This window comes from Capsella rubella, unplaced genomic scaffold (genome assembly GCF_000375325.1).
Source record: "Capsella rubella cultivar Monte Gargano unplaced genomic scaffold, Caprub1_0 scaffold_6, whole genome shotgun sequence".
NCBI classification, from domain to species: domain Eukaryota; kingdom Viridiplantae; phylum Streptophyta; class Magnoliopsida; order Brassicales; family Brassicaceae; genus Capsella; species Capsella rubella.
This window is the reverse complement of record NW_006238918.1, coordinates 4,769,711-4,797,295: the sequence shown is the minus strand read 5'-3', so window position 1 is coordinate 4,797,295 and position 27,585 is coordinate 4,769,711. Positions and strand designations below refer to the sequence as shown.

At 33.8% G+C, this 27,585-nt stretch overlaps 6 protein-coding genes across 7 annotated transcripts; 3 read left to right on the top strand and 3 right to left on the bottom strand.

Moving 5' to 3' along the window:
* The first annotated feature begins 955 nt into the window (after positions 1-955).
* LOC17884203 (transcription factor WER) lies at positions 956-2,390 on the top strand. Of its 2 annotated transcripts, none has more exons than XM_006288620.2 (3): positions 956-1,126; positions 1,417-1,546; positions 1,841-2,390. In XM_006288620.2, exons 1-3 carry the CDS (start codon positions 982-984, stop codon positions 2,178-2,180), a joined length of 615 nt encoding a protein of 204 aa, XP_006288682.1. In that variant the 5' UTR covers positions 956-981; the 3' UTR covers positions 2,181-2,390. The 2 variants fall into 2 exon arrangements, with proteins under 2 accessions (XP_006288682.1, XP_023637017.1); XM_023781249.1 differs by having other exon boundaries at positions 1,076-1,126; positions 1,425-1,546.
* Positions 2,391-3,303: 913 nt separating this feature from the next.
* On the bottom strand, positions 3,304-6,683 carry LOC17882774 (beta carbonic anhydrase 2, chloroplastic). The gene is made up of 9 exons (XM_006288430.2): positions 6,569-6,683; positions 5,421-5,487; positions 5,004-5,153; positions 4,856-4,904; positions 4,634-4,750; positions 4,461-4,514; positions 4,038-4,123; positions 3,807-3,912; positions 3,304-3,690 (listed from the first exon to the last, which is right to left on the bottom strand). Exons 2-9 carry the CDS (start codon positions 5,471-5,473, stop codon positions 3,526-3,528), a joined length of 780 nt encoding a protein of 259 aa, XP_006288492.1. The 5' UTR covers positions 5,474-5,487; positions 6,569-6,683; the 3' UTR covers positions 3,304-3,525.
* Positions 6,684-8,891: 2,208 nt separating this feature from the next.
* Positions 8,892-10,027, bottom strand: LOC17883503. The gene has a single exon (XM_006288380.2). It carries the CDS (start codon positions 9,916-9,918, stop codon positions 9,103-9,105), a length of 816 nt encoding a protein of 271 aa, XP_006288442.1. The 5' UTR covers positions 9,919-10,027; the 3' UTR covers positions 8,892-9,102.
* A 2,313-nt stretch (positions 10,028-12,340) lies between these two features.
* LOC17881494 (serine/threonine-protein kinase BLUS1) lies at positions 12,341-18,020 on the top strand. Its single transcript, XM_006289229.2, has 21 exons — positions 12,341-12,624; positions 13,134-13,509; positions 13,879-14,133; positions 14,264-14,388; positions 14,473-14,517; positions 14,617-14,698; positions 14,800-14,868; positions 14,952-15,122; positions 15,216-15,275; positions 15,418-15,486; positions 15,555-15,680; positions 15,803-15,876; positions 15,972-16,232; positions 16,361-16,434; positions 16,509-16,585; positions 16,702-16,827; positions 16,898-16,940; positions 17,057-17,103; positions 17,217-17,278; positions 17,464-17,515; positions 17,697-18,020. The coding sequence occupies exons 2-21, from the start codon at positions 13,342-13,344 to the stop codon at positions 17,736-17,738; spliced, it is 2,028 nt and encodes a 675-aa protein (XP_006289291.1). The 5' UTR covers positions 12,341-12,624; positions 13,134-13,341; the 3' UTR covers positions 17,739-18,020.
* Positions 18,021-18,040: 20 nt separating this feature from the next.
* On the bottom strand, positions 18,041-19,522 carry LOC17882941 (proteasome assembly chaperone 3). The gene is made up of 7 exons (XM_006289375.2): positions 19,381-19,522; positions 19,185-19,232; positions 19,049-19,095; positions 18,658-18,724; positions 18,526-18,569; positions 18,337-18,394; positions 18,041-18,225 (listed from the first exon to the last, which is right to left on the bottom strand). The coding sequence occupies exons 1-7, from the start codon at positions 19,438-19,440 to the stop codon at positions 18,175-18,177; spliced, it is 375 nt and encodes a 124-aa protein (XP_006289437.1). The 5' UTR covers positions 19,441-19,522; the 3' UTR covers positions 18,041-18,174.
* A 2,736-nt stretch (positions 19,523-22,258) lies between these two features.
* On the top strand, positions 22,259-25,915 carry LOC17882192 (cinnamoyl-CoA reductase-like SNL6). Its single transcript, XM_006287916.2, has 5 exons — positions 22,259-22,696; positions 23,012-23,193; positions 24,804-25,001; positions 25,103-25,256; positions 25,478-25,915. The coding sequence occupies exons 1-5, from the start codon at positions 22,438-22,440 to the stop codon at positions 25,792-25,794; spliced, it is 1,110 nt and encodes a 369-aa protein (XP_006287978.1). The 5' UTR covers positions 22,259-22,437; the 3' UTR covers positions 25,795-25,915.
* The last annotated feature ends 1,670 nt before the right edge of the window (positions 25,916-27,585 follow it).

Sequence of the window (27,585 nt, the reverse complement as noted above, 5' to 3'; positions counted from 1 at the left end):
AATTAAATATCTCCATAACCTAATTCCTAACTCTCATGCCACTTACTTAATTATAATGCAAAAAATACTAATACTACAAAAATAATATAGATGATTAATCTGATACACTAATCCAAGATTCCCGGACGCTGGTCCAAGGGTATCATTGTACAAAATATTTGGCATTACAGATTTTTAATGTCATGAGAATCTATATTGATAAAAAGGTCTCATATGAATAAATTCTGATTTTGACATTGGTAATAGCCAGTTACTATCGATCTTTACACCTTCCAATTGTTGCAGCAAGAAACTTCATGATTTATGTACTTACTTGAGGAACATATATTTTAGATTCTGTAATAGTCCTCTTAACTCTTTTGGGTTCCCATCATCATATGGGGGTTTTGAGCAATAGTGGTGTACATGTACATATTTGCCGTCTAATATACTACTCTATCTTTACAACTAATTTCTGTTAATCAAAGATTCAAGAAAATATTTAAACACTAGCTAGAGACTGACACATGAAACTTCGATACCGAAAGAGCTCTAAGATCAAAGCCGAATCTTTTTAAAACATACACGTGATTTTTGTGCCTCCCAAGACCATCTTAAGCGGTCCATGTTTTCATGTTTTAGTGATAAATCTAAGATTATTAAGTCATTAAACTAATCTGTGTGATCAGTAATTTACCAGCTTGCAACTCAGAACGTCCATTATTATTTACAACCATCGTCACATGCTAGACACAATCAATACTATTATGTCATTATCTAATAAGTCTACAATCATTAATATTTGTATTTATACCTATATATCTCGTTATTAAATACTCCGAATTATTTACTACTTTATACATAAATTATATCCCACTAGCTAGTTTCTGAACTTGTAGTACTATTAATAAGTCCGTCGAGTAACTACTCACTGAACCTCTTTATATCTCTCTCTCTTTTTATGATCTCTCTCGTCTGTTTTTTTCAAAGGAAACAAAAAGAATGAGAAAGAAAGTAAGTAATAGTGGAGAAGAAGGAAACAATGAGTACAAGAAAGGCTTGTGGACAGTAGAAGAAGACAAGATTCTCATGGATTATGTCAAAGCTCATGGCAAAGGCCACTGGAATCGTATTGCCAAAAAGACTGGTCCGTTAATTTCTCTCTTTCTCTACTCTTTTTGTTTGGGTCATGGAAGGGTTTAACGTTAAGGTTTTATATGTTATGCTGTTTTAGACTTGCATGCCTTCTTAGTTAACTTTATGTTATTGTCTCGTTGGAAAATATATCATGCCTTCCTTAATTTCATTTACTGTTCATGTGTGAGAATACCTGGTTGATGTTAACATATATGAGTGGGTTACATGTAAAGAAAGAAAAGAATTGTGAATTTAAGATCATCATTGATGAATAAGTTGTGTTGTGTATATGACTATTAGGGTTAAAGAGATGTGGAAAGAGTTGTAGATTGAGGTGGATGAACTATCTCAGTCCAAATGTGAAACGAGGCAATTTCACCGAGCAAGAAGAAGATCTTATCATTAGGCTCCACAAGCTGCTTGGTAATAGGTATATAACTTAAATCATATTTACTTAAAAATGTTTTTTATCTACTCATCAATTGAACTATTTATTTATTTATTTTTAATGAATAAATTAAACAAATTATTTCAATACGAAGAAAAATACATTTCTATCCATTTTTCATCGCTGTAAATATATAATTCATAAATAGTCGTGATTGACTTCGCAAGCTTGCTCGGTAAACAACACATGGTTTTATTCTATCTAACTTTCAATATAACACAATCACATGATAATTAGTACTACTACTATTAGTTAATATGTGTATTTTAATTACAGGTGGTCTTTAATTGCTAAAAGAGTGCCGGGTCGAACGGATAATCAAGTGAAGAACTATTGGAACACGCATCTTAGTAAGAAACTAGGAATCAAAGATCCTAAAACCAAACAGAGCAATGGTGCTGATATTGTGTATCAGATCAATCTCCCCAATCCTACTGATACATCAGGAGAAACAAAAAACTCCAATATCGACGATAACAATAGCATTCTCGGAGATGAAATTCAAGAAGATCGTCAAGGAAGCAACTACTTGAGTTCACTTTGGGTTCATGAGGATGAGTTTGAGCTAAGTACACTCACCAACATGATGGATTTTATAGACGGACACTGTTTTTGATGATGTTTCTTTTTCTAGTATTGGTTTATGTTTTGTTATAGCTTCAAAAGCTGGTCAAACACTAATACATCAACAATCTTAGATTAAAAGTTGTTGATGTCCTAGTGTATGATTGGCTAAGTCTTTTAATTAACTAGGTGAACTTCTCGTGGGTTAAATGTATATGTTTAAAAACTCTAAGCATCTATAAATGTTATTTTTGTTTCTTGATCTTTCTTTCCTAATTAGCAAAAGAAAAAAAAAACATTTGAATCTTTTTGTGTGAGGTGTTCTTATATAGACCTATTAAATGTTGGTTCAAGTTATAAGCTCTAAAAACTAAAATAGTCTAAAGATAACGGTAGGCTAGAAGTTGTTAACACTATAATTTTATGTATTTTACGTCTTTAATATTATTGAAACATGAAAAGAAGAAAAGCATAAGTGGATACAGAAACTAGTACTACATATGATGTGATTACTAAATTATTTGTGTTTCCCTAAGCTAAAATGCCGAAGATAGTTAAACGTACTAATGTGTGTATTTAAAAATGAGAGATTAGACACAAACCTTGATTGCCCTGCGATGCTTTACTATAAACGAAAAAAGAAGAAGTTAATAGTAGTCAGACGATATAATGGGTCAAAATATCACACTTCCCTAAACAATTCTATAAATTTGTATGACGAAGCTGTCCCCCATCTTAATAGTTCGAAATTTATGTTCTTTGTCTTTGATTTTTAATATGTTCTTTGAAAGCTTGTCCCCCCCCTCTTCCTCCTAGATTTTAATTGCACAGAGACAATTACGTTATATACTACACTGCATGAATACTGTTGCATTACATATGAAATCTATATTCTAAGTGGAGGCTTGTTGTCTTGTTTATGATCTCTATACATGGGGACATGTAAGTCATGTAAAATGAAAATGAAGAAGTAATGATCCCCCAAAGATTTTATGACGATATGACATATATCTAATCTAGACGACAGTTTAACTTCATCTTGCAAATTCAAGAAACTCCATTTCGCAATTTTTATTATAAATTTTCTATGGCTTTGCTATTCTTTCATGTTCTAAATGAAATCAAATTAATGAAAACAAAAGAGTTTTTTTTTGAACTGACAAAAGCAAATTATATTTATGAAAATCAACATGATTTATTATAATTTTTCATAAGACGCATGCATAATGAAGGAAAAGAAGTTCATCGCAAGTAAAGGTGCATGACAATTACAAACAGCAATTATATATATAAGAGTATAACATCTTAATGATGGTGATCATGATGATGACGATATGATGCTAGCTGGTGATGATGATACTCATGATGGTGGTGGTGACTGCTGATGATGTATTGTTTCATATGGAATGAACTGGGGAAATTCCAAATTGGAGTTCCCAAAGCTCAAAGGCGCCACTAACAAAATCATAGTAGCCTCCCTTCAAAGCAAGTGTTCCTTTCACAACCCCTTCTCTCACAAAAGGATATGTCAATAGGTTTCCTAGTGACACATTCACTGCCTCCTGCAATCATTCATACATTTTTATATTTTAGAAAACACAATGCAACAATATATCTCACTAAGCGAATGAATAGTACAAGACTAAATGGAGTGTGTATATACGTAAGTCACACGTACCCTTTCGCATCGGCCACACTGGTCCTCAAATCCTGATTTTTCACTTTCTGCCAAAACCTTTGACTTTGCTGGTAAACAGATTTTTACCCAATCCTCTATGAAATCACTGCAATTTAATTAAACATATATATATCATCAGAACTAACAAAAATAATAATAATAATCATTTCCCCTAAGAAAAGTATCTTATATGGGACAATTTTAAAAAATGTCAAACATAGAAAAACTTACGTGGAGTTGTTTCCATCAAGAGGAAATGACATAAGCCCCTTGATGCCACCACATGCACTGTGCCCTATCACCACAATGTTTTCCACCTACATTCATAAATTTCAATCTCTAAGTATTAATGGATGATATTGGAATTCTCACATAACATTAATCACAAATTCACAGTACACAACACTAAACACAGCCGGCCCAATAAGGCCCGTTACGCATCGCACCAATATTGAATTCCCTACTCCATGAATACGTCTATCTATCCATTTACATGTGGTTTTTTCTCATTGTCCCATGACCATTTATAAATGTCATGCCATACAAACTAATAAGTAAGATTGACCTTACATGCATCCAAATATCTGATGCATCAATCAACTTTTAGAAAATCACAAAAGCAGTATAAAGAGATTGGAGCAGAGAGAGACTGACCTTAAGGTGCAAGACAGCGTATTCAATGGCGGCTCCAACTCCTGCATACTTGACCTGCAATTATTATATGAAACAACAGAGAAGTCTCGTCATATGTCAAAGTCAAACACTCCGTTTGAGTCAGAATGTTCAGTGATCGATGTCGATGAATGTAGAGTACTATAAAGTGTTACCTTGTCAAAAGGAGGAACCATGTTAGCGATATTACGAACCATGAAGGCATCACCTGGATGGAAGTTTAGTATGTGTGATGGGCACACTCGTGAGTCCGAACAAGCAAACACCATGTACTGCACAATTCATTATATACTATAAATCCATATATATGTAACATGTACTGATATAGACAACGTACAGTACAATATATATTCAATTTGATTTGTTCTCTTATATACCTTTGGGCTTTGACCTTTGGCGAGTTCACCGTACAAAGCAGGATTCGTACTGCAATGCAATGAGTTGATAATATATATTACTAAATTATTTATTGATAAGAAAATTTAAATTGAGAAGAAGGGAGAGATGAAAAGTTAAATTAGTTACTCGTATTTCTCCTTCTTGAAGGTGACGAAGCCTTCCTTGATCCGTCCGACGGGATCGAAAGATTTGCTGTCGGACGACGTGACTGCCTGAAGCTCGGCAGTGATCTTCTTCACCTTGGCCGCAGCCACATCCTTCAGCTCATCCTTCTCACTGCCCAAGATGAATTGCTATATGAACTATATATACACGAATATAATTACAAATAAAAAACCTAAGAAAAAAAGAAGTAACAATTCCATTCTTTTCCCGATCTTTCTTTTGATTGAAAAAAAAAACAAAATTCTTTTTGTTTGTATGAAGAATCAACCATTTTTGAAGAAAAAATCTATGAATTTTCGGTTACTATTATATTACTACGTACATAATCTACGACATTTTGGTGATCTTCTATCGATCGGTTATGAAATACGTTCTTACATGAGAAGCTTCTTGAGTGATTCGATGGCTTCTTCATATGATTCGCTTCCCATGCTTTCTCAGTTCTCTGTGCAAATCAATTGAACCCAAAAAAATCATTTATAAATAAAAAAATATGATCCTCGTACCAAAAAATCAGAAAACGCAAAAGAGAAACTATTTAATAGTAGTAATATAGGTACATGCTTAAAATAGGACACGTATCTATCTTATAATAAATAAATAAATAAAATTGAAGAAAAAATCAATAAATAAAAGGAATAAAGTTTTTTTTTCTTTTTTCTTATTACGTGTATTTATCTCTGCAAATAAATTTTGACCACATCATTTCATTAATTTAAAGTAATAAAAATATTTAATTCCAAAAATAACATAAGATTTTATACTAAATATAGGCATACAATCTATTTTAGTGTCTGTAGTCAAATTTTCTATATGAAACAAATAATTATTTATAACTCCATATATATCTAAACTAGCTATCTTTCTAAATTGTAAAATGATTTCTCACAGAATAATATGACCATTACCTAGAAACAGATTATGGCTAGTATTTAAATTGGAACATGAAAACCGGATATCGTTGTGAATTAAGTTGTTAATTATCGAAGATTTAAAGATGAAACTACTACAAAACACAACAATACTTTTTATAAAATGTGATGGACAGAATTTTCATGGTAACAGTTATAAGAAATCTATTTTATTTTTATTTTGGTTTACTAATTATAAAAAAGGTAAGGGAATTAAATGGATTAACGGAAACGCGAGTATGTTCCAAGAGTTTTGTAAGTTTGGCGAATATATACTTAATTACAATACACATTATAACCTCTCTCTCTTACGTTACTGACCAACAAATCAACAAGCATGTACGTAGATGAACATTAATATGAAGGGTCTCTTTAGTTTTTTTTTTTTGTTAGAAAATATTTAAAGCGTGTAGCAGAAATTAAATCAAATGCAAATTAGCTCTCAAAGCACCATTGAAAGATCCTTAACTACCGTACGTACTACCTTAGCTTTATTCATATAGTAGTATAATTATAAAGCATCAAATACTCCTTTACAAATATATGATATATATATATGAGAGATGATGAGTGAATAAAAGAGAATTGTATTAGTTATATATATATTATATATACCCAAATGGAAGTGACTGAAGCTAGTGCAGCGCGAGCACAAGCTCTGTTTGCGGATAGACGGGCAACGGCAAGAGGAAGAGGAGATAGACAGGCAATGAGAGGGATGCAGAGAATTAGGATATTTATAATACAAAAGTATAAAAAGAAGAGTAAATGTAATAATGTAAATATTAGTTATATGAAGAGTAGTCGTTTGAAAGAAGAGAAATATGGACTTTTAGGGTCTCATGGATAAGGATAGCGAAAGGTGAGGTGTCTTTTTTTTCTTGTGGTGGATAAATAACTTCTCTCTATCCAGTTTAATTGATGTTACAGTATGTGATTATATGAGGGATATGCACATCCATTAGTTAAATATAATAAGTTATGATCAAGACGATTATATATAAATCAATTCACTGTTGTAAAACAATGTGTATGCCTCTCCTTATATTATCAACCATTACATTTCACATCACATGACTCAAATTTTTTCATATCAACCAGTTAAAAAAGGAGCTATGTTTGTCTTACCTACCATATCTGAGTTTTGAGTTATCACACTAAAACTGTATTTTTTTAAAAATGGTTCAAACATAAGGAAAATATTGATCGAAAGTTGAAATTTTATCGGATAGGGAAAAAAAAAACAAGTGGTGGAGATGAAGAAGGGATTGAAGAGTGTGGATTATGAAGAGGATAAGATCTTATCACCAAAACAAGGCTATACTTATATATTCCATTTTCTAGCTAACCTTATCTAAATAGACACCACCATTTTGGATTTGTGTTTTTATTTATTTTACCTGTTTTCTGGCTTTTGTAGCAGATGAGATCATAGCCTCCCGAGTCTGATGAGCCATTATAACAAACTGTCGCCTAATAGAGGACCAAATTTCCAGGGCAAGAAACATCTTTGTACATTATTGTTTACAGACATGAACTTTTGTTATCAGACTTTTATGTAACGGAGGAGATTGTGGATGACAAAAAGATGAATGAAATTGGACTAAACTTCAGGGAGAAAGAAAAGAAGAGAAAAAAGAAGGAAGCTAATTAACATACTCTCTACATTTTGTGATTATGCATGTCATTTTTCTGCCTTGTTGATTAATCGATTAAACAAAAGCATTGGATACTTAACGAGCTTCTAGTTAAACTCCTCTAGGGATGAGGAGAGAGGAGAAATGGAGAATGTGCAAAGCGTTTGATCTACTAGCTATTTATATGTATTGTGCGGGAGATAGGAAAACTATGTCGACATTTTCATGCAACATGTCAACATGCTCATCTTATTATGCCAGCCAGAACTATGAAAAGAAGCCTTGCGGGATAAGTCTTGTCTTTACTTGCTTGATTTGTTGCATGAAAAAACGATTATAGAGAATAAAATGTTACAAGACTTTAGGAGTAGGGCCTTTACTTATGGAAAAGAAGAGATGCGAAGTGATATGTGCCATATAAATAACTTATTTCGTTTACGTCAGCTGCACTATCTTAAACACCCGATGATGTTTGTATGATGAGTGTCTCTGAGACATTACTGTATAAGTAAATTCAGATTCAAAAAGAAAGAAAGTATAATATGAGCCAAGGGTTTGTCTATATATCATTCTATACATTGCTTGATCCACACAAGGCCACATAGACCTGCTCTATGTAATTTTTGAAACACTAAAAATGAGGGGAATTGTGTTGAGGTATTGACAAGAGACAAATGAATGTAAGGTTTCTAAACCATACAGTACTGAATAACTCAACTCTCTTCTGAAGTCTTTTGATATATAAAGTCATCTAAAGAGAATTTCCCATAGTCCCATTCCTTGTTTCCAGGCATCTCCTTAGGATAGATGGAGAATAGTCACAACAAGTGCAATTATAACAGATGATGTTAGTCAATTATGTGATGAGGAAATAGAACTTATGTTTTCTTGCAGCCACATTACTTGGTCAAATGAACAAAAAAAAAAAAAAAAGTATTCGACTTGAATTGCAAGAAAAGTGGGCAACGATCCAAGAAGAGATTAGAAAACTGAACCAAACTGAGTCAAAAGAATGGTCTATCTTTCTGTGTTAAGGAGCCAACCCCACATTCATGCTTAGTTAACAAGAGAAACAAGCAACTAGTCTAGTTGTGACAAAATATTTCGTCACTCACACAACAAAAGATTATGTCGGAATCTTCTGCATGTGTCTAGTCTAGTAAACCTTTACCAAATATCTAGTTAGAACATTCCATCCGTATGCAAAATCGACATAGACAGACCAATCGAGAACTAAGAGCTTGTAACAATGAATCACCACATATTTCTTCAAGAATAATTCACTGGAAAAGACAGTCCCCTTCGTGAACATATTAAATACAGTCGAAAGTCTTACACATAGCACAACATTTCAGTGGAAAAGTCAAGAACACAAGTATATTTGGAATTTAATAGAACCAAAAAGTTTTACATGGTCAAAAAAGAAAAAAGTATATGCAAACAAGGATCTCTCTTTAGATTTATTAGTGGAGATAATAAAGAATTAGGATTATAATAATAATCAAAACTTTGTTAATGACGGAATCTGCTCATCCCGGCGAAAACGCCGATCAAATCTTGCCTGTAAGGTAAGTAAGACTTTCTTCTCTGGACCATTTCAGGCTTATATGACACCGTTTTCGTTTTCTTACTCCCTTTCACTACCGGCGAGCCCTTTCCGCTAGACGAACTCGAAGACCCCTCGCCGCCGCCTCCGCCGTCGCTGTGGCTTCTTCTCAGAAGATCCTTGAAACTGCACCGTTTGGATGATGCGCTCGATGTCGAAACAGCTCCGTCGCTGTGGCTTCTCCTCAGAAACTCCCTAATACGACAACGTCTCGGCTCGCTCGAAGATTTACTCTTCATCTTCAAGCCATCTCCTATCGCCGGAGACCTTGTCGGACTCCAGAAACATCTGCTCGGAGAAACTTTCTCCAAATCGTCAGACTCCGACGATGAATGCGACTCAGTCGGCGAAGATATAGGCGGATCAATACTCCATCCACCGTAGAAAATATCCTTAGACGTGATCACTCGATCGGCTCCCACGTCATCATCATCCGATGAGAACTTGAAAGCCGTCGTCGGAAAACGGAAGAAGCTCTCGTCACGTAACGGTGATGTCTCGAACTCGAATTCTTTATCGTTTACGCTGTCAACTTTAACGGAATAATAACTCTCTGACTCACGGACAACTCTAACGGCGGCTTCGACTAGGTCACTGGAGGCGTAGATACTGAAGCTGGGGCTAAACGACACCGTAGAAGATAAATCTTGCATTGTGGTCATGATCATGTGCTCTTCGCTTCTTCTATCTGTGATAAGTTGTGCGTTCTTGACTCTGTTCATAAACTGCTCTTGACTCTGCTCTCTGTGTGTGTGTGTGTGTATGTATATGTATATATATGTGAATCCAATGTGCCTGCGTAAGTGTTGACGTATATAAAAGATGTGAATGTAGTTGGTTTACTTGTGCATCAAGAAGAGGCGGCTTCCACAAGCAAACGTGATCTTTTTTCTTGTCTTTGTTTAAGGATTAATTATTGTTTTTTTCCTGTTTTTATAATTATAATCATCCTATTTTTCGGAATGCCCGCGTCAAGGCTGACGACTTTAGGGGCACATAAACAAATAAAACATAGAAAGATTTACGGGACAAATGGCTTAACAAATTAAATAAAAAATTTCTTCTACATTTGTATATATATAGCGATGCTTGAATCCCAAAGAAAAAATGAATCCCAAAAGAAAGAAAAAAAAATCTTTAAGAGATCTACTCTATTGTTTTTTTGTTTTTTTTTTATAAAGTTCGGTTCTGTAGAACGTAATTCCAAATCACAACTACTTTGCAAATTGTATACCAAATGATACATTAATTTTTTTGTACAAAACTTTTAGATGGTTTTATAATTTTGTTTGTTTCAAAACCGTATTTTGTAAAAGGAGAAGTATAATTTTTCTATGGACCCTCCACACTAGTATTATCTATCATCATGTTTATGCATTCTTGTTCAAGTCAAGTTGGGCATAAGAAACCAAACCGTTGATTAGTCCACTTGTTAATCTCCATCTCCTCGAACAAGAACATTATATTGGCATGTTCTCGATGACAAGCATTTATCTTTGTATTCATGTATAGAGAAAATTTTAGAGTATATATAATCTTGTTCGTCAAAATAACCAATTTCAGCAGATAGTATATATATGCATGCATGAAAGCTGTTTTTAAATATATGCATATATGGTAGATTGAGAATCGTATGGTCTAGTCTTGTAAGTTGTAGATTATATAACATTGAACATAGAATTAAGGGTTTGAACGTGGATATATAATTATTTTCACTTATATATATATAGAAAACATTAAAGATGCAATTTATAAGGATCTGTCCGAATTCTAATTATCAATCATCATAACGTGTTTTAAACACTCGTAACAAAGTCATCGGTAGTGCATGATCCGATTTAACAATAGATCTAACCAAGACGCTAATATATATAGTTTAATCATACAATATATCATTATTTATTTAGACTTTAGACCTAGAAATATCACCCCATATTCCTGGTCGCATTTAAATATGCTTAAAGCATATATGAAAGAGTTAATCCATTTGATGACAAAAAAAAAGAGAGTTAATACATTATAAAAGTTAATTATAAATATTTGAACAATATTCCAGATATTGTTGTCCATGTTGTTTCCCAAGCACATGCGAAGAAAGACATAAGAAGTTGTAGTAATCAACTTTTTTTTTTCTTTTTTTTTTTCAACTGTAAATAAAGTTTATTTTTGTCAACATCATCAACTGTGAGTTGTAACAAAATTTATGCAAAAACTGTTTGACTAAATTTATATAATTAGTTTTTTTTTTCTCGCTAATTGGGAATTGTTACGAATATAATTACTTTTTTACGAAAGACTTTGTTATTCTATTTGGTTATATTATAAGTGAAAATAATTATCGTGAAAGCAATTTCCACCCAATCAAGACAAGGGGTTGACCCCAGCAACACCTCCTCCTTGTGAAGCAATCATGAATCATCTCTTCGCCAGCCCGATATGTTTCGACTTTTTTTTTTTTTTCTTTCTTATATTTCCTGTTCTCTTAATTTAGAATATCGGTACGATATTTTAGTGATTGAGCGATTACCATAACCAGAACCGGTAGTTCGGTTCAGTACCCGGTAAACTAGCAAGGTCATGGTAATTCAATTCCACCAATTCAATCTAAAAAGGCAAAGTTTTGTTAAACTTCAAATTGTTAGGTACTACTACTTATTCGATCTCATTTAGAAATGACATTAGTTGTGAAAGCTACATAAAATTTCTACTGATTGGCTTTTTTTAGTTGTTGTTATTACCTAAACTTTATTATTCATAAAAATTTATGGTAAATGTTTATATTGCGTTAGACAACTTTTATGTTTAATGAAGTGAAGCACGACAAACGATTATAAAATATACTATTACATATTTTCAGCATTGTTATTAATAATTTACATAATTCACATTCTTAGAAAATCGAGTTTATGTAAAAACATAAACAAATAAATTCAAACAAAAACATGACTTCACAATTTCTCGTGTTCGTGTTTTTTTTTTTAGTTTAAATTTTGGCTAATTTACAGAAATGTGAAATAGGTCGAACCGTTCAATTTACTGAATAGGTAAATCTGAACCAAAATCGGTACATAAATTGAACCAGTAAGCTCGGTTATTGATATTGACACGGTTAAACCGTTTCTCTTAGCTCCTATCGAGATTCTTTCCGCTAAGCGAAAACCAGACGACAGAAAATCTAAGACAGGAGGAGGAGGAGGAGGAGAGAGCTCGATAACGGAGATTCGAACGCGAGATTCTTAATTTATATTTCGTGCTTCCAATTCAAATCATTTTGTCTCTTTAGCGGATCGATCGAAGATTATCTAGCTCCGCCATCTCCTCCGCCGCAATCGACGGCGCTGTCTACGTCGCTTTCGTTTTGTGCGTAATACGAGGAACATCAGCAGGAGAAGTCAGCTTAAGTAACGCCTCCTTTCATTTGACTTGAGGTCAGCGCTGTTTCTTTCTTCTCCCAGATTTGTTTTTTCTTTTCTTTTTTTTCTTCCTTTCTAATTCGAATTCGTTTCGGTAATGGTAGGATTTTTCAGGTTTCCTCTCTCTTCCTAGCTTATTTTTCCATTTTTTTTTGGTTTTGGGTTCATTTTCTCAAATCTGATTGATAGATATGGTGATGATCATTTGTGTGGTGTATAAAAACCTTTTGGAGGAAATCTCAATGTGCTTCTATATTTGTAGATGTCTGGTAACTTTTTGCGTAGATCGAATTCTTAAGCTATTTAGTATCGAGAACGAATGCAGAAACCTTGAATTATAAAATTGGTACCAATTGCACATTTACAGGATTTAGGTGATTTTGATACTTGTGTCTAGGTTGTGTCCCAAAAGACGATGTTTCTGAGTTAATACGTTTCCTGATTTTGGGTTCCTCTTTATTTGTCAATTTGAATGATATGAATACTTGTTCTTCATTTTGACTGGAATTTACTCTGTTGCGCAGATAAGTTTTTCTTTTTCTTTTTGATGTTTATGGCATTGATGACGTTTCCGCATTCGCATGGGTTTGGAGAAAAGTAAAATGCTGGTGAATTGGAAGAAACCTCACACAGATTGATGCTCTCGTTTGTCGACCTCTCTTGTAAATTTCTTGAAACATACGGGGTCGAAGGTGTGTAGCATATGCAATAAGAAGATAAGAAATAGAAATTATGGAGTCGGGTTCAGAGAAAAAATTTCCTCTCAATGCAAAAGACTACAAGTTATATGAAGAAATTGGAGATGGTGTCAGTGCGACTGTGCACAGAGCTTTGTGCATACCTCTAAATATTGTAGTTGCTATCAAGGTTCTTGATCTGGAAAAGTGCAACAACGATCTGGTAGGACTCTTTTTTATCCTTATTCTGAATTATGGAAGAACATCTTTGCTTATTCCCAGTTTATAGCTGTCTTTTTGCCAGTGTACTTTTCTGGTGGCTTTTGAGTATAGATTTTAGCTTTCTCTTCTTATATTTTACCTATCTTATAGCACTGGATATAGCCAGTCTAATCGTAGTTCAATTGCCTTAGAACACATACTTAATCTGTCAACTTGTAGTTGCATGTTTTGATCCTGTCTTTTTTATTTTATTTTTTTATTTTAAAGTTTCACGAACTTTAGCTAGATGTGAAGAAATAGATGAAGTTATGAACCCCATGAAATTTGTGTCTCTGTTAATCAGAATGAATAGGAAATTAAATGTTTGTAGGATGGGATCCGGAGAGAGGTGCAAACAATGAGTCTGATCAACCATCCAAATGTGTTGCAAGCTCATTGCTCATTTACCGCCGGACACCAGCTTTGGGTTGTGATGCCTTACATGGCTGGAGGATCCTGTCTCCATATAATAAAGTCTTCTTATCAAGATGGATTTGAGGAACCTGTTATCGCTACTTTACTTCGTGAGACTCTGAAAGCTCTTGTATATCTTCATGCTCATGGGCATATCCATAGGGATGTGAAGGTATATGCTTGCATTATCTCCCTTTAGTATAATACTTTCCTCAATTCTATGATGACGGCTGTTTTGGTTGATTGCTCTAACTGGTGGGAATGTGTTATCATTTTTATAATACATATGGCTTCCTTTTCAGGCTGGAAACATTTTATTGGACTCCAATGGTGCCGTTAAGTTAGCAGATTTTGGAGTATCAGCTTGCATGTTTGATACAGGAGATAGACAACGTTCCAGAAATACATTTGTTGGGACTCCATGCTGGTACATTTTAGTAACGCGATGTTCTGTGGACATATGCAGATAAATCGTAGACAGAAATTCTGATTAATGCTTGTTTCTGCACAGGATGGCTCCCGAAGTCATGCAGCAGCTACATGGATATGATTTCAAGTAAGCGAATATAAATTCTAAATTCTGCATTTACACTAAAAAAATTACTCCCCCACCATGTTACGCAGGTGTTTTGTCTGATATATTTCCCTGTCACAGAGCAGATGTATGGTCATTTGGAATTACGGCTCTTGAACTGGCACATGGCCATGCCCCATTTTCCAAATATCCGCCAATGAAGGTAATGTTATGATGATGTATTGATGTTATTTGATTTGTATTAATCTTCACTGAAATCTGCTACTTATTTGTGTATTTTCATTATCTGGTAATCACCAATAGGTTTTGCTGATGACCTTACAAAATGCACCTCCTGGACTTGACTACGAGAGAGACAAAAGATTCTCAAAAGTGCGTGAGTGGTCGCAATTTGTTTGTATTATTTTTGCTTGTCGTGTTTTCTTACCTTTATGGTTGTTTTTTTGCCTTAACAGGCCTTCAAGGAAATGGTGGGTACATGCCTGGTGAAGGACCCAAAGAAGCGTCCAACTTCAGAAAAACTATTAAAACACCCTTTTTTCAAACATGCACGTCCAGCTGATTACCTGGTTAAAACTATTTTAAATGGTCTTCCTCCATTAGGTGATCGCTATAGACAAATAAAGGTCTCTGCCCAATCCTCCAAACTCATTCTGTTTCTTGCTGAGAAGAAAATTGCTGGAAAAGCTTGATTTGATATGTGAAATTTTTTCTTTCAGTCAAAGGAAGCTGATCTACTAATGCAAAACAAATCTGAATATGAAGCGCACTTATCACAGGTAAGGATTAGGACTCACACCCCTCTTCTTGAAAGTATCCTGCAATTAGTCTTTAAGCTGCTAATGATTTAGCCTGAGAAATGCAATGAAGTTTGATTGTGTGTTTGAATTATTTTTACATTAACGACCTATTTATCTGTAGCAAGAATATATAAGGGGAATAAGCGCTTGGAATTTTAATCTCGAGGACCTAAAAACTCAAGCTGCCCTTGTAAGTTAATAGTTTTTCTAATTTAGTTAATTCTACGGGATAGGGGACTAATTTTGTTAGCCTTGTAGATTTCGGATGATGATAGTTCACATGCTGAAGAGCCCGACTTCCACCGTAAGCAATGTGAAAGACAGGATGAATCTGCTCTTTCCCCCGAAAGGGCTAGCAGCTCAGCAACAGCTCCTAGTCAGGATGTATGATTTAAATCGATTCTCTATACTCTTATAGTCTTATTTGCCTGCTTTTGGGAATGCATATAAAGTTGTGATCTTTTGTCGACTTAACATGTCTTGCTTTGTTTCCTTTTTCATTTCAGGATGAACTGAATGATATTCCTGATTTAGATAGGTCTTTCGCCTCATTTCCAATCAAGCCTCTTCAAGCACTCAAGTACATCACCTTATGTATAGTATTGCATAGCTACAACATTTCTGAATTTCAAAAGTTTGATTGAACTTTATTTCTGTACCTCTGCTATGATGCAGAGGCTGCTTTGATATCAACGAGGACGACGATAACACAACAACTCCTGATTGGAATGATGCAAATCTAATAAATACTGGACAACAGCTTTTAACAAAGGCTTCCATTGGATCTCTGGCCCATACCACAAATGAAGATGACACTGCAGCGCAAAACACTTCTATACCACGTCATGTCATTCCCGAACAGAAAAAATATTTGAGCGGTTCAATTATACCAGAGAGTACCTTTTCACCAAAACGAATCACATCTGATGCTGACAGGTTAGGATTCTTAGTACTTATTGTAGTGTTTCAACCTATGTAAACATGCTTCATTGACTTTGAAGCTTTTGCTCTATGCACTTGAATGATGAGTTAATTTTAGAAGCCACTTTGACTTAATTCTGCAGGGAGATTCAACAGCGTAGATATCAAACAGAGCGGAGCTACAGTGGATCATTGTATCGCACAAAGAGAGATTCCGGTAACCTCCCATCTGCTTATTATTCTACATGTAATTTGTGTGGATTCTTTAATTCAAATATGTTTTTTATGTAGCGGACGAGACGACAGAAGTCCCGCATGTGGAGCACAAGGGGCGGTTTAAGGTCACATCAGCAGATCTGAGTCCGAAGGTATAACAAGTACCATAGTCTATATCCTTCATGTGATTATTAATCTTCATTGAAACAATATGGTCTTTCCAGAGAAATGTGTGAAATACTTTTTATTATGTTTTTGGTATACTCAGGGATCTACAAACTCTACACTCACACCATTTGGTGGTGGTTCAAGCAGCCCAAGCTCCCTCAATGCTACGTCGGCCTCAATCCTCCCATCAATTCAGTCGATTTTGCAGCAAAACGCCATGCAAAGGGTAAATTTTAAAACCATAAGGAAAATAACTTTTACAATCGTTAGTTAAATACTCCTCCTTCTCTTGGCAGGAAGAGATTTTGAGACTAATCAAATACGTGGAGCAAACCTCTGGTATTTTAATAACAATCCTATTCATCAGATTGTTTTTCCCTAGGATTTTGTTTTCTTTTTTTTTTGTTGAAGAACTCAACATAAATCGCTGAGTTTGTGTTTGTACCATTTCATAGCCAAGCAACCTGGATCACCTGAGACGAGCATGGATGAGCTATTGCAGGTAAAAGAAGAAGATGAATAAAAGGAAATTGTTTTCAAATTTGTCAAAAATATATTCATATATAATTGTTCAAATGTATTCACTAAACCGAATTTGATATCATCTTTATGTAGACACCTCCTGCAACGTCACGAGAGAGAGAGCTTCAGTCCCAAGTCATGCTACTACAACAAAGGTACGTACTTGAATCCATCTCTTTCTTTCGCCAAGATCCTGATTAATAATCATAAAATTTTTAAATATGAATTGTCTCAAGGTGATTATATGTAGCTAATCGACGTGACCAAGCTAAACCGCCTCTTGTTCTTAGTTAACATCAACCTTAAATTACTTGTTTTCATTTCATCTTTGATCTTACAGCTTTTCGAGCCTAACAGAAGAACTAAAGAAACAGAAGCAGAGAAATGGACAGGTTTGTCTTATGAAATCATATTAAACTTCATTCACTATCAATTGCGTTTGAGATAGGATCTTATAAACATATAGACAGTACGGAATAAAACTCTTGTAATTTACTAATTGCCCAGATTTTGAGATACAAACTTCACATTTTCATCATTACTAAATGATAATCTTTTGCTTATACTCTGTAGTTGGAGAATCAGTTGAACGCATTAACACAGAGAAATGATTGAGTCTCATAAGTCATCTGAGACAACACAAGTCACAAACTCAGGAATGGAACTCAGGGATCTTGAGCAAAAAAAAAAAACACAAAATTCCCTTTCAAGGCAAAGAAGAAAGAGAGAGATTTGTGTGTTTTATATTTATTGGGTGTAATTTATTTGACAAGTTTATATTATGTAATGACAATGTTATTTCTTCTTTCTGGGGAGGTTTTCCCAGTTCTCTTAGCAACCTATGTGTGATCTATTGTGCTATGAAAACGATATACTATTATTTTCTTTGTTAACTTATGTTTTATGTGCGAAGAAAATGTGATTGTGGTTGTTTATAATGTCTTATAAGAAAGAATTAACATGTCCTTGTCCAAATCCCCTTGATAATTATATCAAGCAAGAACTTAAATAACATGGAACATCGAATCCTTTAAATTGTTGCAAAACTGTATCACCAAATGCGATTCTCAATCACAGTCGCAACTATGTCCTTCAACGTCTCCTACAAAACAAACACAGAATCTCTCTAAGTACCATTGGTTTTTTCTTTTTCTTATTGGTAATACTTTACCAGGACCATAAAAAAAAATGTTTCTAAGAAAGTGTTATGTACCGAAGAATGATCTTTGAGACCCAGTGAGAGAACCAGAGGCTTGGAGGGAACACTAGAACTGAAGAATTCAAAAGAGATTGCATCACTATAACAGTTTCATGATCACTTTTCTAGTGTTCCATCTTAACCAGAAAACAGGAAAAAGAAAATGGAATGAGAAAGATGCAAGCAAAGGTGAAAGAGAGATACCTTATGTGTTCGATGAGTCTTCGAGCAGTTGCTGTCAGCATTGGCTGTAAGAAACATAATGTGCAAAATTACAAAATTTCAGTTAGCTATATGAAAAATTATGAAAGTAATAGGTAGCATAAGATTAAAAACCTCATCTCGCTTTCCGAATATCACTGAAACACTAAATGTAGGTTCAACAGACATCCCTTCTTCCTTCCTGTCAACAATGAAACACATATATATATAACTCAAGTGATAGACAGACCCAATCAAGAACAAGAATATATCTTAGATGGCATCATGAACAATAACTAATTATATCACAGACCATGCATGTAAAATAGTTCAACAGAGAACACACCAGTTGGACAAGGACAACAACAAAAGTTAGATTTTATTGAGACTGAAGAACAAATCACGATCATTAGTTAAGAAGAAGAAGCATCATTAGGAAGAAGCATCATTAGGCATAACTCAGAATGTCAGTCCTGAAGAAAGAAAGAAAACATAGTAGAAAGATGAATTTTATATAATAAGGGACCTCGCGTGCAATATAGTTCCCATGGCTCCAATCTGTGTTGCTATGACCTGAAACAAAGTTATGTAGAGGTTCAGAGAGACAAAACTAGTATGATATCAAACATCTGAGTTATACCTTCATACAGAGAGACACTCACAAGGATATGATCTTCATAGCTGCAGATCACAATCTCAGTCTTGTTTCCCTTTCAAAGAAACACTATAAATTACTCGAGGTCTCATGTACGATATCAAAATCAAAGCAGGGAAGATACTGTTTTGATCTAGTATTAAGAATCGAGCTAAAATCCCATTGAAAGAAAAAAACTATTCGATAGATTAAATCAAAATTACCTTACTTTCAAAGGAGACCTTTCTATGCCGCACAGGAAAATTAGTGTCCAAGCTTTCCATTCTCAGTATTTACTACTCTCTTCTTCTTCCTAAGTATTTTGTTGCCGGAGGACTTCTTCACCGGACGAGAAGAAGAGAGAAGCGGAAACGCGTTCAAAACGACACGCTCAAGAGATATTAAGCCCTAGTCAAGAAGCCCACTAACAACAGTTGCTAAAAAGCCCATTAATAATCATTTTTTCTCTATGATTTTTGTTTTATTTATTAGTGACGAGAATTTTCTTACGAGTTCGACTCTTCACCATACGTAGTAATAAGTAAAATAAATGTATACAAAGAAGGAAAACTACGTACAGCTTTGTCAGTGATGAATCAAATGAACATGTCTCTCATGTGAATGACTTGAGACTGTGTCTGTGTAGTGTACTAGAGTGTATGTAATGTGTTGTGTGGTATGTAGTAAACCGGACATTTACACAACTCAGTACTAGCCAAGTGGATCGTGAAAGAAGACCACCTACGTACGAACGAGAGGCTTCCACGTAAGCTCTCAATTAACTAGCTTGAAGAAGAAGATCGGTGCGTGCCTACTGGTCATTCAACACGTGCAGTGCTCAGGTTGTTCTATTTTTTTCGCGCTTTTCCTCTCAGCCGAGCCGTTTAGAGTTTAGCCCCATCCCAATCTCAATTACTATGATTCATATAGTTAGTTAAGTGACATTTTCTCATTTTTAAATATAAACTTTCTAACCTTTCCCATGTGTTGTGACTAAAACCATAGTTTTCTTAAATATTAACAATCTTATACTAATTAATGGTACATCAAATCCACATTTCACACAAAAAAAGGATATATTTATTTAGTCATGTTACGCATATATTTGGATAAGTCATATTTGTACATATTGAGAGTTGATAGTTGATGTGAGAAATGTTCGTCAAATAAAAACCATTTTCCAATAATGTTTGACCATCACCGAAAAATTGTAAGTTGACCATGACCTAACTTGCGCAGTACATATTGTAACTTCGTGGTGATAGCATGTATGTTAAGTTGGCCTAAAAGCAGAATTGTAAATTTGACCACTCTTCTCTTCTCTGCATCTTCACTTTTTTTTTTTTGCCCCCACTTGTTAATTTTGTTTTGACCCAAAGTGGACTTACAAAAAAAACTGGCGATTACGTTATTCAATTTATATATTAATACAGGAATATTAAATGTTTAGATTGTGATTAGTATTAGTAAAAGAGATAAAGCATAATAAATCGATATTAAAATGTATAACTCAGTTCCTTATACGAATCAAATTGGGATAAACTTTAGTATTTCTCAACTAGGTCATATATATAGATTACTGTTCTAGATGGTGGGATTAGGTTTACTTAAGATGTCATCAAATAACAATTATTTATAATAATAGCGAAGCTTAACGTGGAATCAGCTTTAATGATTTCACGAGCAGTAGATTTTGCCTTTTTGTTTTTGGCCTTACGAGGCCTTCTATGCAAGAGACGAGTATTACACTTTTTTTAAAAAAAAACACTAAAAGAAATAGTAACCGTATAAAGCGATAAGAGTTGGTGACAATGTGTTGCACTTTTCATTTACTTGCGGTTTAATACAAGAGTTACAATGTTGAAAACATGTGAATTTTGTAAAAAATTAAAGTATATAAGACTATAAGACTACAGTTATTTACACCTTAAGTCTTATATTATATTGTATCTCTATCGATCTATGCTTAGTGAAAACAGTGTATATTCATGAATCTATGAAAGACGATTTGTGGACACCAATTGATATCTGCCAGTATAATTAAATGCAAACTCATCATGTAGTCACGTACGTACGTACGTATCACGTATATTTACATCTACACTACAATTAACTACTAATATATTTGCATATATCATATATGTAGTCATGCAATATATATGCAAAACTGCAAATGTGTGGATGTTCGTTACAAATTAAATTCCATATTCATTATTTGTTGAGTTGTATTTAAATAAATAATAAATATAGTTACGTTTTGTTTAGAGAAAAATAATAATTAAATAAAAATTTTAAGAAATTATGTGCGATAAACTTAAAAATGAAACATTTCAAAATATTTGAGAGTTCAATCGTTTGACGTGTTGACCTTAATTAAAATAATAGGAGTATAATTGACTTAGATTATGAAGATTTAGTTAAGTCTTTGTCTCCAAATTAATCGAGTTAGCCGTCGTATTATTATTAGTAGAGGGGTCAACTAGTTTGACCGTACTAATCAGTTCCAGTTTGGAGCAAAACCACGTAGACTTAAAAACAACCAGTCATGTAATACGGCAGCTCCATTTTTATTTAAATCAACTCTCACTAAATTAATTTAATTTTATCTTATAACTGTGTAAATCTGTAACCTATCTGATGACTTTGTAATGTAAGAGACAAACAATAGAATCTTGTAATGACATGATTAAAAACCAACAGAGAAATCTATTACAATTATATTATTATATATAGTATGGTCTTTGCTATATACTCCCATTAAAAAAAACATGAAATTAAAATACTGAAAAGTGAAAACCATAATTTAGTTTTTGATATTTTTACTCAGCCACAACTCACTTCATAGGTGATGTTAAAACTTTTCTATTTGATCAAATCGGTTACATGTCAGTTAAAAATATATAAAATTGTTTTTGGTAATATGAGAAATAATACAGAGTAAATGGGATGGGGATCATATAATATAGAAGTAGATAAATAAAAGAAAGCCAAGCCGAGCCGATAAAGTTGAAGTAAACTGTTACACTTGTCGTCTTTCTCCGAAATATCAAGAGACTCTTTTAGCATTTCTCGCGTGATTTGTAACGGCCTCTCTGCTCATTCTCTCTATATATATAACTCCTTCCTCCTTTCTCAATCCTCTGTGTATCTCTCTCTATCTACCTTCTTCTCTGAACTTAAAAGAGCCAACGAAACAAGATTCAGAGGACAGTGAACAAAGGAGACAGTAATCAATCCTAACTCGTTCATTTCTTGATTTCTTCTTTTTCCTTATTCCGGCTATGAGGATTGTACGTGCGACAGAGACGTTCTCGGCTGAGCTTAAGGACTTCATGTGCGCCGCTGTGCAAAGGAGGAGAGACGACGACGGGTTCGGAGGCTGTGGTGGCGGTGGCAAATCAAGAAATGCGATGGATCTGGATTCTGACGCCGGGAACAGATTGGTTTGTGTTACCGGTGGTGTCTCTTACCTTGGTCGTGCCATTGTTAAACGGCTCCTTGTTCATGGATACTCCGTACGGATCGTCGTTGATTGTCCTGGTAATTGTTTTTAATGGTTACTCCTTTATTTTGGGGAATTAATGAATCAATATTTATCTGATTCAGTTTCCTTTCTTGCTAATTCAAGATTAACGGAGAAAACTCATATACACATTACGAGTACTACATATATATTTTTAACGAATTAATACTTGGATTCTGGAGTTACTTATCTGAGTTTTGACTATTGTTTATATTATTCTTTTTGGGTGTATATGAAATATATAAGTTAAAATTTCTAGTCCAAAAATTTCTAGTCCAATCAAGTCTTTTTGAGGATCTAATATATATATATATATTTTAATGAAAATGCAGAGGATAAAGAGAAAGTGAGTGAGATGGAAGCTGATGCTGAAACGGCGTCGTTTGGTAACAGGATTACGTCAGTAGTGTCAAGATTAACAGAGATGGAGAGTTTGATCAAAGCGTTCGATGGTTGTGCTGGCGTTTTCCACACCACTGCTTTCATCGATCCGGCCGGAATCTCTGGATATTCGGTATGTTTCCTTTTCGTCCTACCATCTCCAATACTATAGTTGTAAACAAGTTTCTTTAGCAATATTGTCATTACAAAAAGTACAAGTTTTTAAGTTAAGAAGTTTTTGAAGATGAAAAGAAATATATACCTCCAATGGTAAAGTTTTGAAGTTATGAAATTCTTTTCTTCTTCTTTTTTTACTAATACTCAAACCAATGAAATGCCTACACATTGCATTAAAAATCAATATTTAAAATTCTTAACTAAGATATATTTCTTAGCTAAATACAACATTATTGATTTATTGTTTTACCTGTTATGACTAAGAAATTTGGTAGCATCTTGCATTGGACATGTTCTTACTCTCTTTTCTAGACGATGTGTTTATGAGCCATAATGATGGATATACGTATATAATCATGAATACGTACGAAGACATACACTACATCTAATGCACATGGCTATTTTAGTCACGTCCCAATACGTACTAAAATCTGCATAGTGTTGCTATTTATTGAGTAGTATTATTCATTATACAAAAATTAGGGTTTTGAAAAGTAAACACAGTTAAGTTGGCGTATACGTGTCAGAGGGTGTGAAGTGAAAATGAGAATTATGTGAATGGGCTAGCTGCTTCGTCGTTATGTCATATGTGTCAAATTATAGAGAATATTTGTTTAAAAAAATTCTTTGAGGGATGATGATTTGTCCCCTGGTTTCGTTTCTAGAACACATTTTTTATTGGCTCTGTTTTTCGTTAATCAAAAAGTGGTTACGAGTTGAGGTTGGTACTTATTTTCACACATTCCTTTCATATATACTTTTTCTGAATGTTTGTTGGACACGTACATTTTTTTCAACCATATATTTCAATGCTCTTTTATGTTTTCAAAAACCTAGATTTTGTATCTTTTACTGTCTCCTTGCTTTGTGTTCTGTTTTCTCTTTTCGTTGAAAGGTAAATCATCCTCAACTAAGTGTCATTGGAAGATTTGGTAGCACTTCATAACAAAAAAAATGACAAATAGAGTTGATAACTTTGCATTGTCGAAATTTCAACATTTGTCTCTTTTTAAAGAGATTGAAAAGAAAGAAAACAATTTATTTTAGTTGAGTGATTTCTCTTTCTTTTGTTGACAATTTGACAAATTTCATCCTCAACCACCTGATCTCACAAGAAAGTCATATACAGTAGTAGTATTTTAATTAACATTATGAAAAGCTTCTACACTACTAGATTGATTGATATGTTTATTCATGAGAGTAACTGTGAACTACCATAGGAAGCTTGTCTACCGACTGATAAGGACAGCTATCTAGAAAATGGTTTGTCTAAGTGTCTGATTACGATGTGAATTGTATGGCCATACGTACCCCTTTATATGGCCCCAATTCATTGAAACGCCTGCGTACCTACAATTCTGTTTCCTTAGAAACAGGTCACCATGAGATCAATGACATAAACAAACAAACCAATAACTATCATTTTGTTTAAAACCAATGCATAGGGATACATATAGATATTTATATATCATTTTACGATCTGTCACAGTTGCTAGTTCTAAATAAAAAATTATCTTATGGTTTAAGAAGTATATCCATTAACATCTTTAATGTTTATTTTTGCAGAAATCGATGGCGGAATTAGAAGCAAAAGTGAGCGAGAGTGTAATCGAAGCGTGCACGAGAACAGCTTCAGTGAGAAAATGTGTCTTCACATCATCTCTCTTAGCATGTGCTTTGCAGAACAGTTCCTTTAACAATCTTAATCACTCTGTTATCAACGAGGAGAGCTGGAGCGATGAACAACTCTGTGTCGATAATAAGGTAACTAAAATAAAATCATAATGTTTTCATCTCTTCGTATTTAATCTAGCTCTAGCTGGATTCAAAATGATTAACACCCTTTACGTACACTAATTCTACAGCTTTGGTATGCACTTGGAAAACTGAAAGCTGAGAAAGCCGCGTGGAGAATCGCAGATTCAAAAGGATTAAAGCTTGCAACTATATGTCCTGCTCTTGTAACTGGTCCTGACTTCTTCAACCGTAACTCCACTTCAACCTTGGCTTATCTCAAAGGTATATCAAAACGAACCATATATATATTTAAGCAACCGTCCAAAAACACTAATGTTATTATATAAAGTTGCAAACACATAGTATTATTATTAGCATATGTGTACATAGTTCACGGGTCACGGGTGGTGGTCCATTCGATATATAAAGAGCCAACAAAGACAGCTAATTAGTTGTTGACTTTTATATATATTTACAATTTTGTTTGCAAAAAAAAATGGCAGGAGCAAAAGAGATGTACAGCCACGGATTATTAGCGACAATGGATGTGAATAGGCTGGCTAAAGCTCACGTATGTCTGTGGGAAGGTTTGGGTAACAAAACCGCGTTTGGTAGATACATTTGCTTCGACAACATTCTCTCTAGAGATGGTGCTGAGAAACTTGCTAAAGATATTGGTGTCCAAATCGAAAAGATTTGCGATAGCAGCAGCGATTCAGACGCAGAGGAAGAAGCCTCTCCTTCTGATTTACAAATATCAGATAAAAAGCTACTAGATCTTATGTCAAGAACTCTACGAAGTTGCTATCACGAGAGTTAGGTAGATACGACAAAATAAAACTAAATAAAAATCTAAACGGAGTAGTTCTAAGCTATGGTTGTGATGTATGCTCTTATTCTTTACTTCTTTTTTTAATATTATCTTTTACAAGTTTCATTTATTTATTTTTTCTTATAGTAATGATAATCATTATTGACAAAATAAAAAAAATGATCATCATTATTGTTATTGTACGAATGTAGTTTATGGTGTGGATGGAGGGTTGTTGTAAAGAGCGGTGTAGAGTTGGTGTTCGTTGAAATGTTTATAAATTAATAAATAAATAAAAAATCTCAAAGTGTCTCTCTCTTTTCTTTCCCTATTTTGGATAAAGTCACTTACAAGCAAATAAAGACAAATTCAACAATACGTAAATTTGGTTCCGGCCGGTGCATGATGACAATCTTTTTTATGATTCTGCATTTTTTATATTGTTGATTTTTATTCTGTTGTTGATGAATCAATTATGAATAAGGGACTTATTTTGATGGCATTTTTAGGTTGGAATTATTGTCTAAAGTACTATTTTTTCCCAACCATTTTTTAAAACTGCCATTTTCTCAATTTTCTTACAAATTTGCCATTTTTCAAAATTTAAAACACTAAACATTTGAGAAATGTTTTTTGTAAAACACATGTTTTTGTATATAAGAAAATAACAAGCCAAATATCATGTGTAAATTTGTGTTTTTGTATACAAGAAAATAACAATTTTAAATTATTTTTGAAAGAATGGCAAAACCTATCAAAATAAGTCCCTTATTCATAATTATATTGATTCTTTATAGGTTTTGCTATTTTTTTATTCTGTTATTGATTCAACGAAACTTAATTTTTTTTTCCTTTTTCTGATAAACTCAACATTAAAATAAGTTTATCCAACACGCAACCGGTTCATCCAACAAGCAATCGGTTCGAGCCAGTGATCAGTACAGTATATCTAACACGTGTAACTGGTTCGAGTTACAACTACAAAAGAAGAAGAAAAAAAAAACAGCAGAACGAATGATTAACATGACGAAGACTACTGATGCTGTGTGCAGCCAGGCGGCGAACCGAGTTTTTAGTACACTCTTCTTTTGTTCTTCTCCCATATCTTAACTCTATAATATATATATGTAAAAAAAGAGAAAAAAGAGAGAGCATCTCTCAGTTGCGGACGTGGTGATCTGAGAGTCGAATGCACGTGCAAAGTGTTTTTGTTTGAAGACAAAGTCACGCCAAAGGCAGCACCAGAGAGGTATAGGCGTGAACGACGCTGCTCTTTTAAAGTTCTTACGCACGGAAAATCACACGAAGAAAAATACTACTAGCTAGTATAAAACATAAATTAACGCTTTTAATATATGCTGACTTAATAAACAGATAAAGTTGTGATCCTATACAATAGTATACGAACACATACCAACTCTGCAATAACTCAGCTCCTAAATGCATCACTGAAATGTAGAAACTTTAATGTACTGTACTATAAACTTCGTAGTATATCATTTTCATGGCACTGTTACCGTTGTACTTTATATATCCATCATTTAACGCAACCTAATTATTAAGTGCATACTTTAGGATACTTTTGGGCACAAATTTAGTAATGAAATGTTCAGATTTGCTTATAACTCACTCAACTAAATTAAATGATCCATGATTATATACTAGTACTAATTTGGGTATATATTTCTTTATTTATTTATTTAGTGTTAAAAGAGAAAGATACAACTAGAAAAATTAATTATTGTGAAATTGCATGGAAAGCAACATAAATTGGGACGAGTTCCCATGATTTGATTCTCT

Coding starts and splice junctions, on each gene's coding strand:
- LOC17884203 (XM_006288620.2), top strand. CDS start 982: ATGAGAAAGAAAGTAAGTAATAGTGGAGAAGAAGGAAACAATGAGTAC. Junction 1,127..1,416: donor TCGTATTGCCAAAAAGACTG/GTCCGTTAATTT, acceptor TATGACTATTAG/GGTTAAAGAGATGTGGAAAG. Junction 1,547..1,840: donor CACAAGCTGCTTGGTAATAG/GTATATAACTTA, acceptor TTTTAATTACAG/GTGGTCTTTAATTGCTAAAA.
- LOC17882774 (XM_006288430.2), bottom strand. CDS start 5,473: ATGGGAAGCGAATCATATGAAGAAGCCATCGAATCACTCAAGAAGCTT. Junction 4,515..4,633: donor TGGTTCCTCCTTTTGACAAG/GTAACACTTTAT, acceptor TAATAATTGCAG/GTCAAGTATGCAGGAGTTGG. Junction 3,913..4,037: donor CTTGATGGAAACAACTCCAC/GTAAGTTTTTCT, acceptor ATTAAATTGCAG/TGATTTCATAGAGGATTGGG.
- LOC17883503 (XM_006288380.2), bottom strand. CDS start 9,918: ATGAACAGAGTCAAGAACGCACAACTTATCACAGATAGAAGAAGCGAA.
- LOC17881494 (XM_006289229.2), top strand. CDS start 13,342: ATGGAGTCGGGTTCAGAGAAAAAATTTCCTCTCAATGCAAAAGACTAC. Junction 15,877..15,971: donor AAGCCTCTTCAAGCACTCAA/GTACATCACCTT, acceptor GCTATGATGCAG/AGGCTGCTTTGATATCAACG. Junction 16,586..16,701: donor CAGCAGATCTGAGTCCGAAG/GTATAACAAGTA, acceptor TGGTATACTCAG/GGATCTACAAACTCTACACT.
- LOC17882941 (XM_006289375.2), bottom strand. CDS start 19,440: ATGGAAAGCTTGGACACTAATTTTCCTGTGCGGCATAGAAAGGTCTCC. Junction 19,233..19,380: donor AGGTCTCCTTTGAAAGTAAG/GTAATTTTGATT, acceptor TTTCTTTGAAAG/GGAAACAAGACTGAGATTGT. Junction 18,226..18,336: donor GTCTCAAAGATCATTCTTCG/GTACATAACACT, acceptor TTTGTTTTGTAG/GAGACGTTGAAGGACATAGT.
- LOC17882192 (XM_006287916.2), top strand. CDS start 22,438: ATGAGGATTGTACGTGCGACAGAGACGTTCTCGGCTGAGCTTAAGGAC. Junction 25,002..25,102: donor AACTCTGTGTCGATAATAAG/GTAACTAAAATA, acceptor CTAATTCTACAG/CTTTGGTATGCACTTGGAAA. Junction 25,257..25,477: donor AACCTTGGCTTATCTCAAAG/GTATATCAAAAC, acceptor AAAAAATGGCAG/GAGCAAAAGAGATGTACAGC.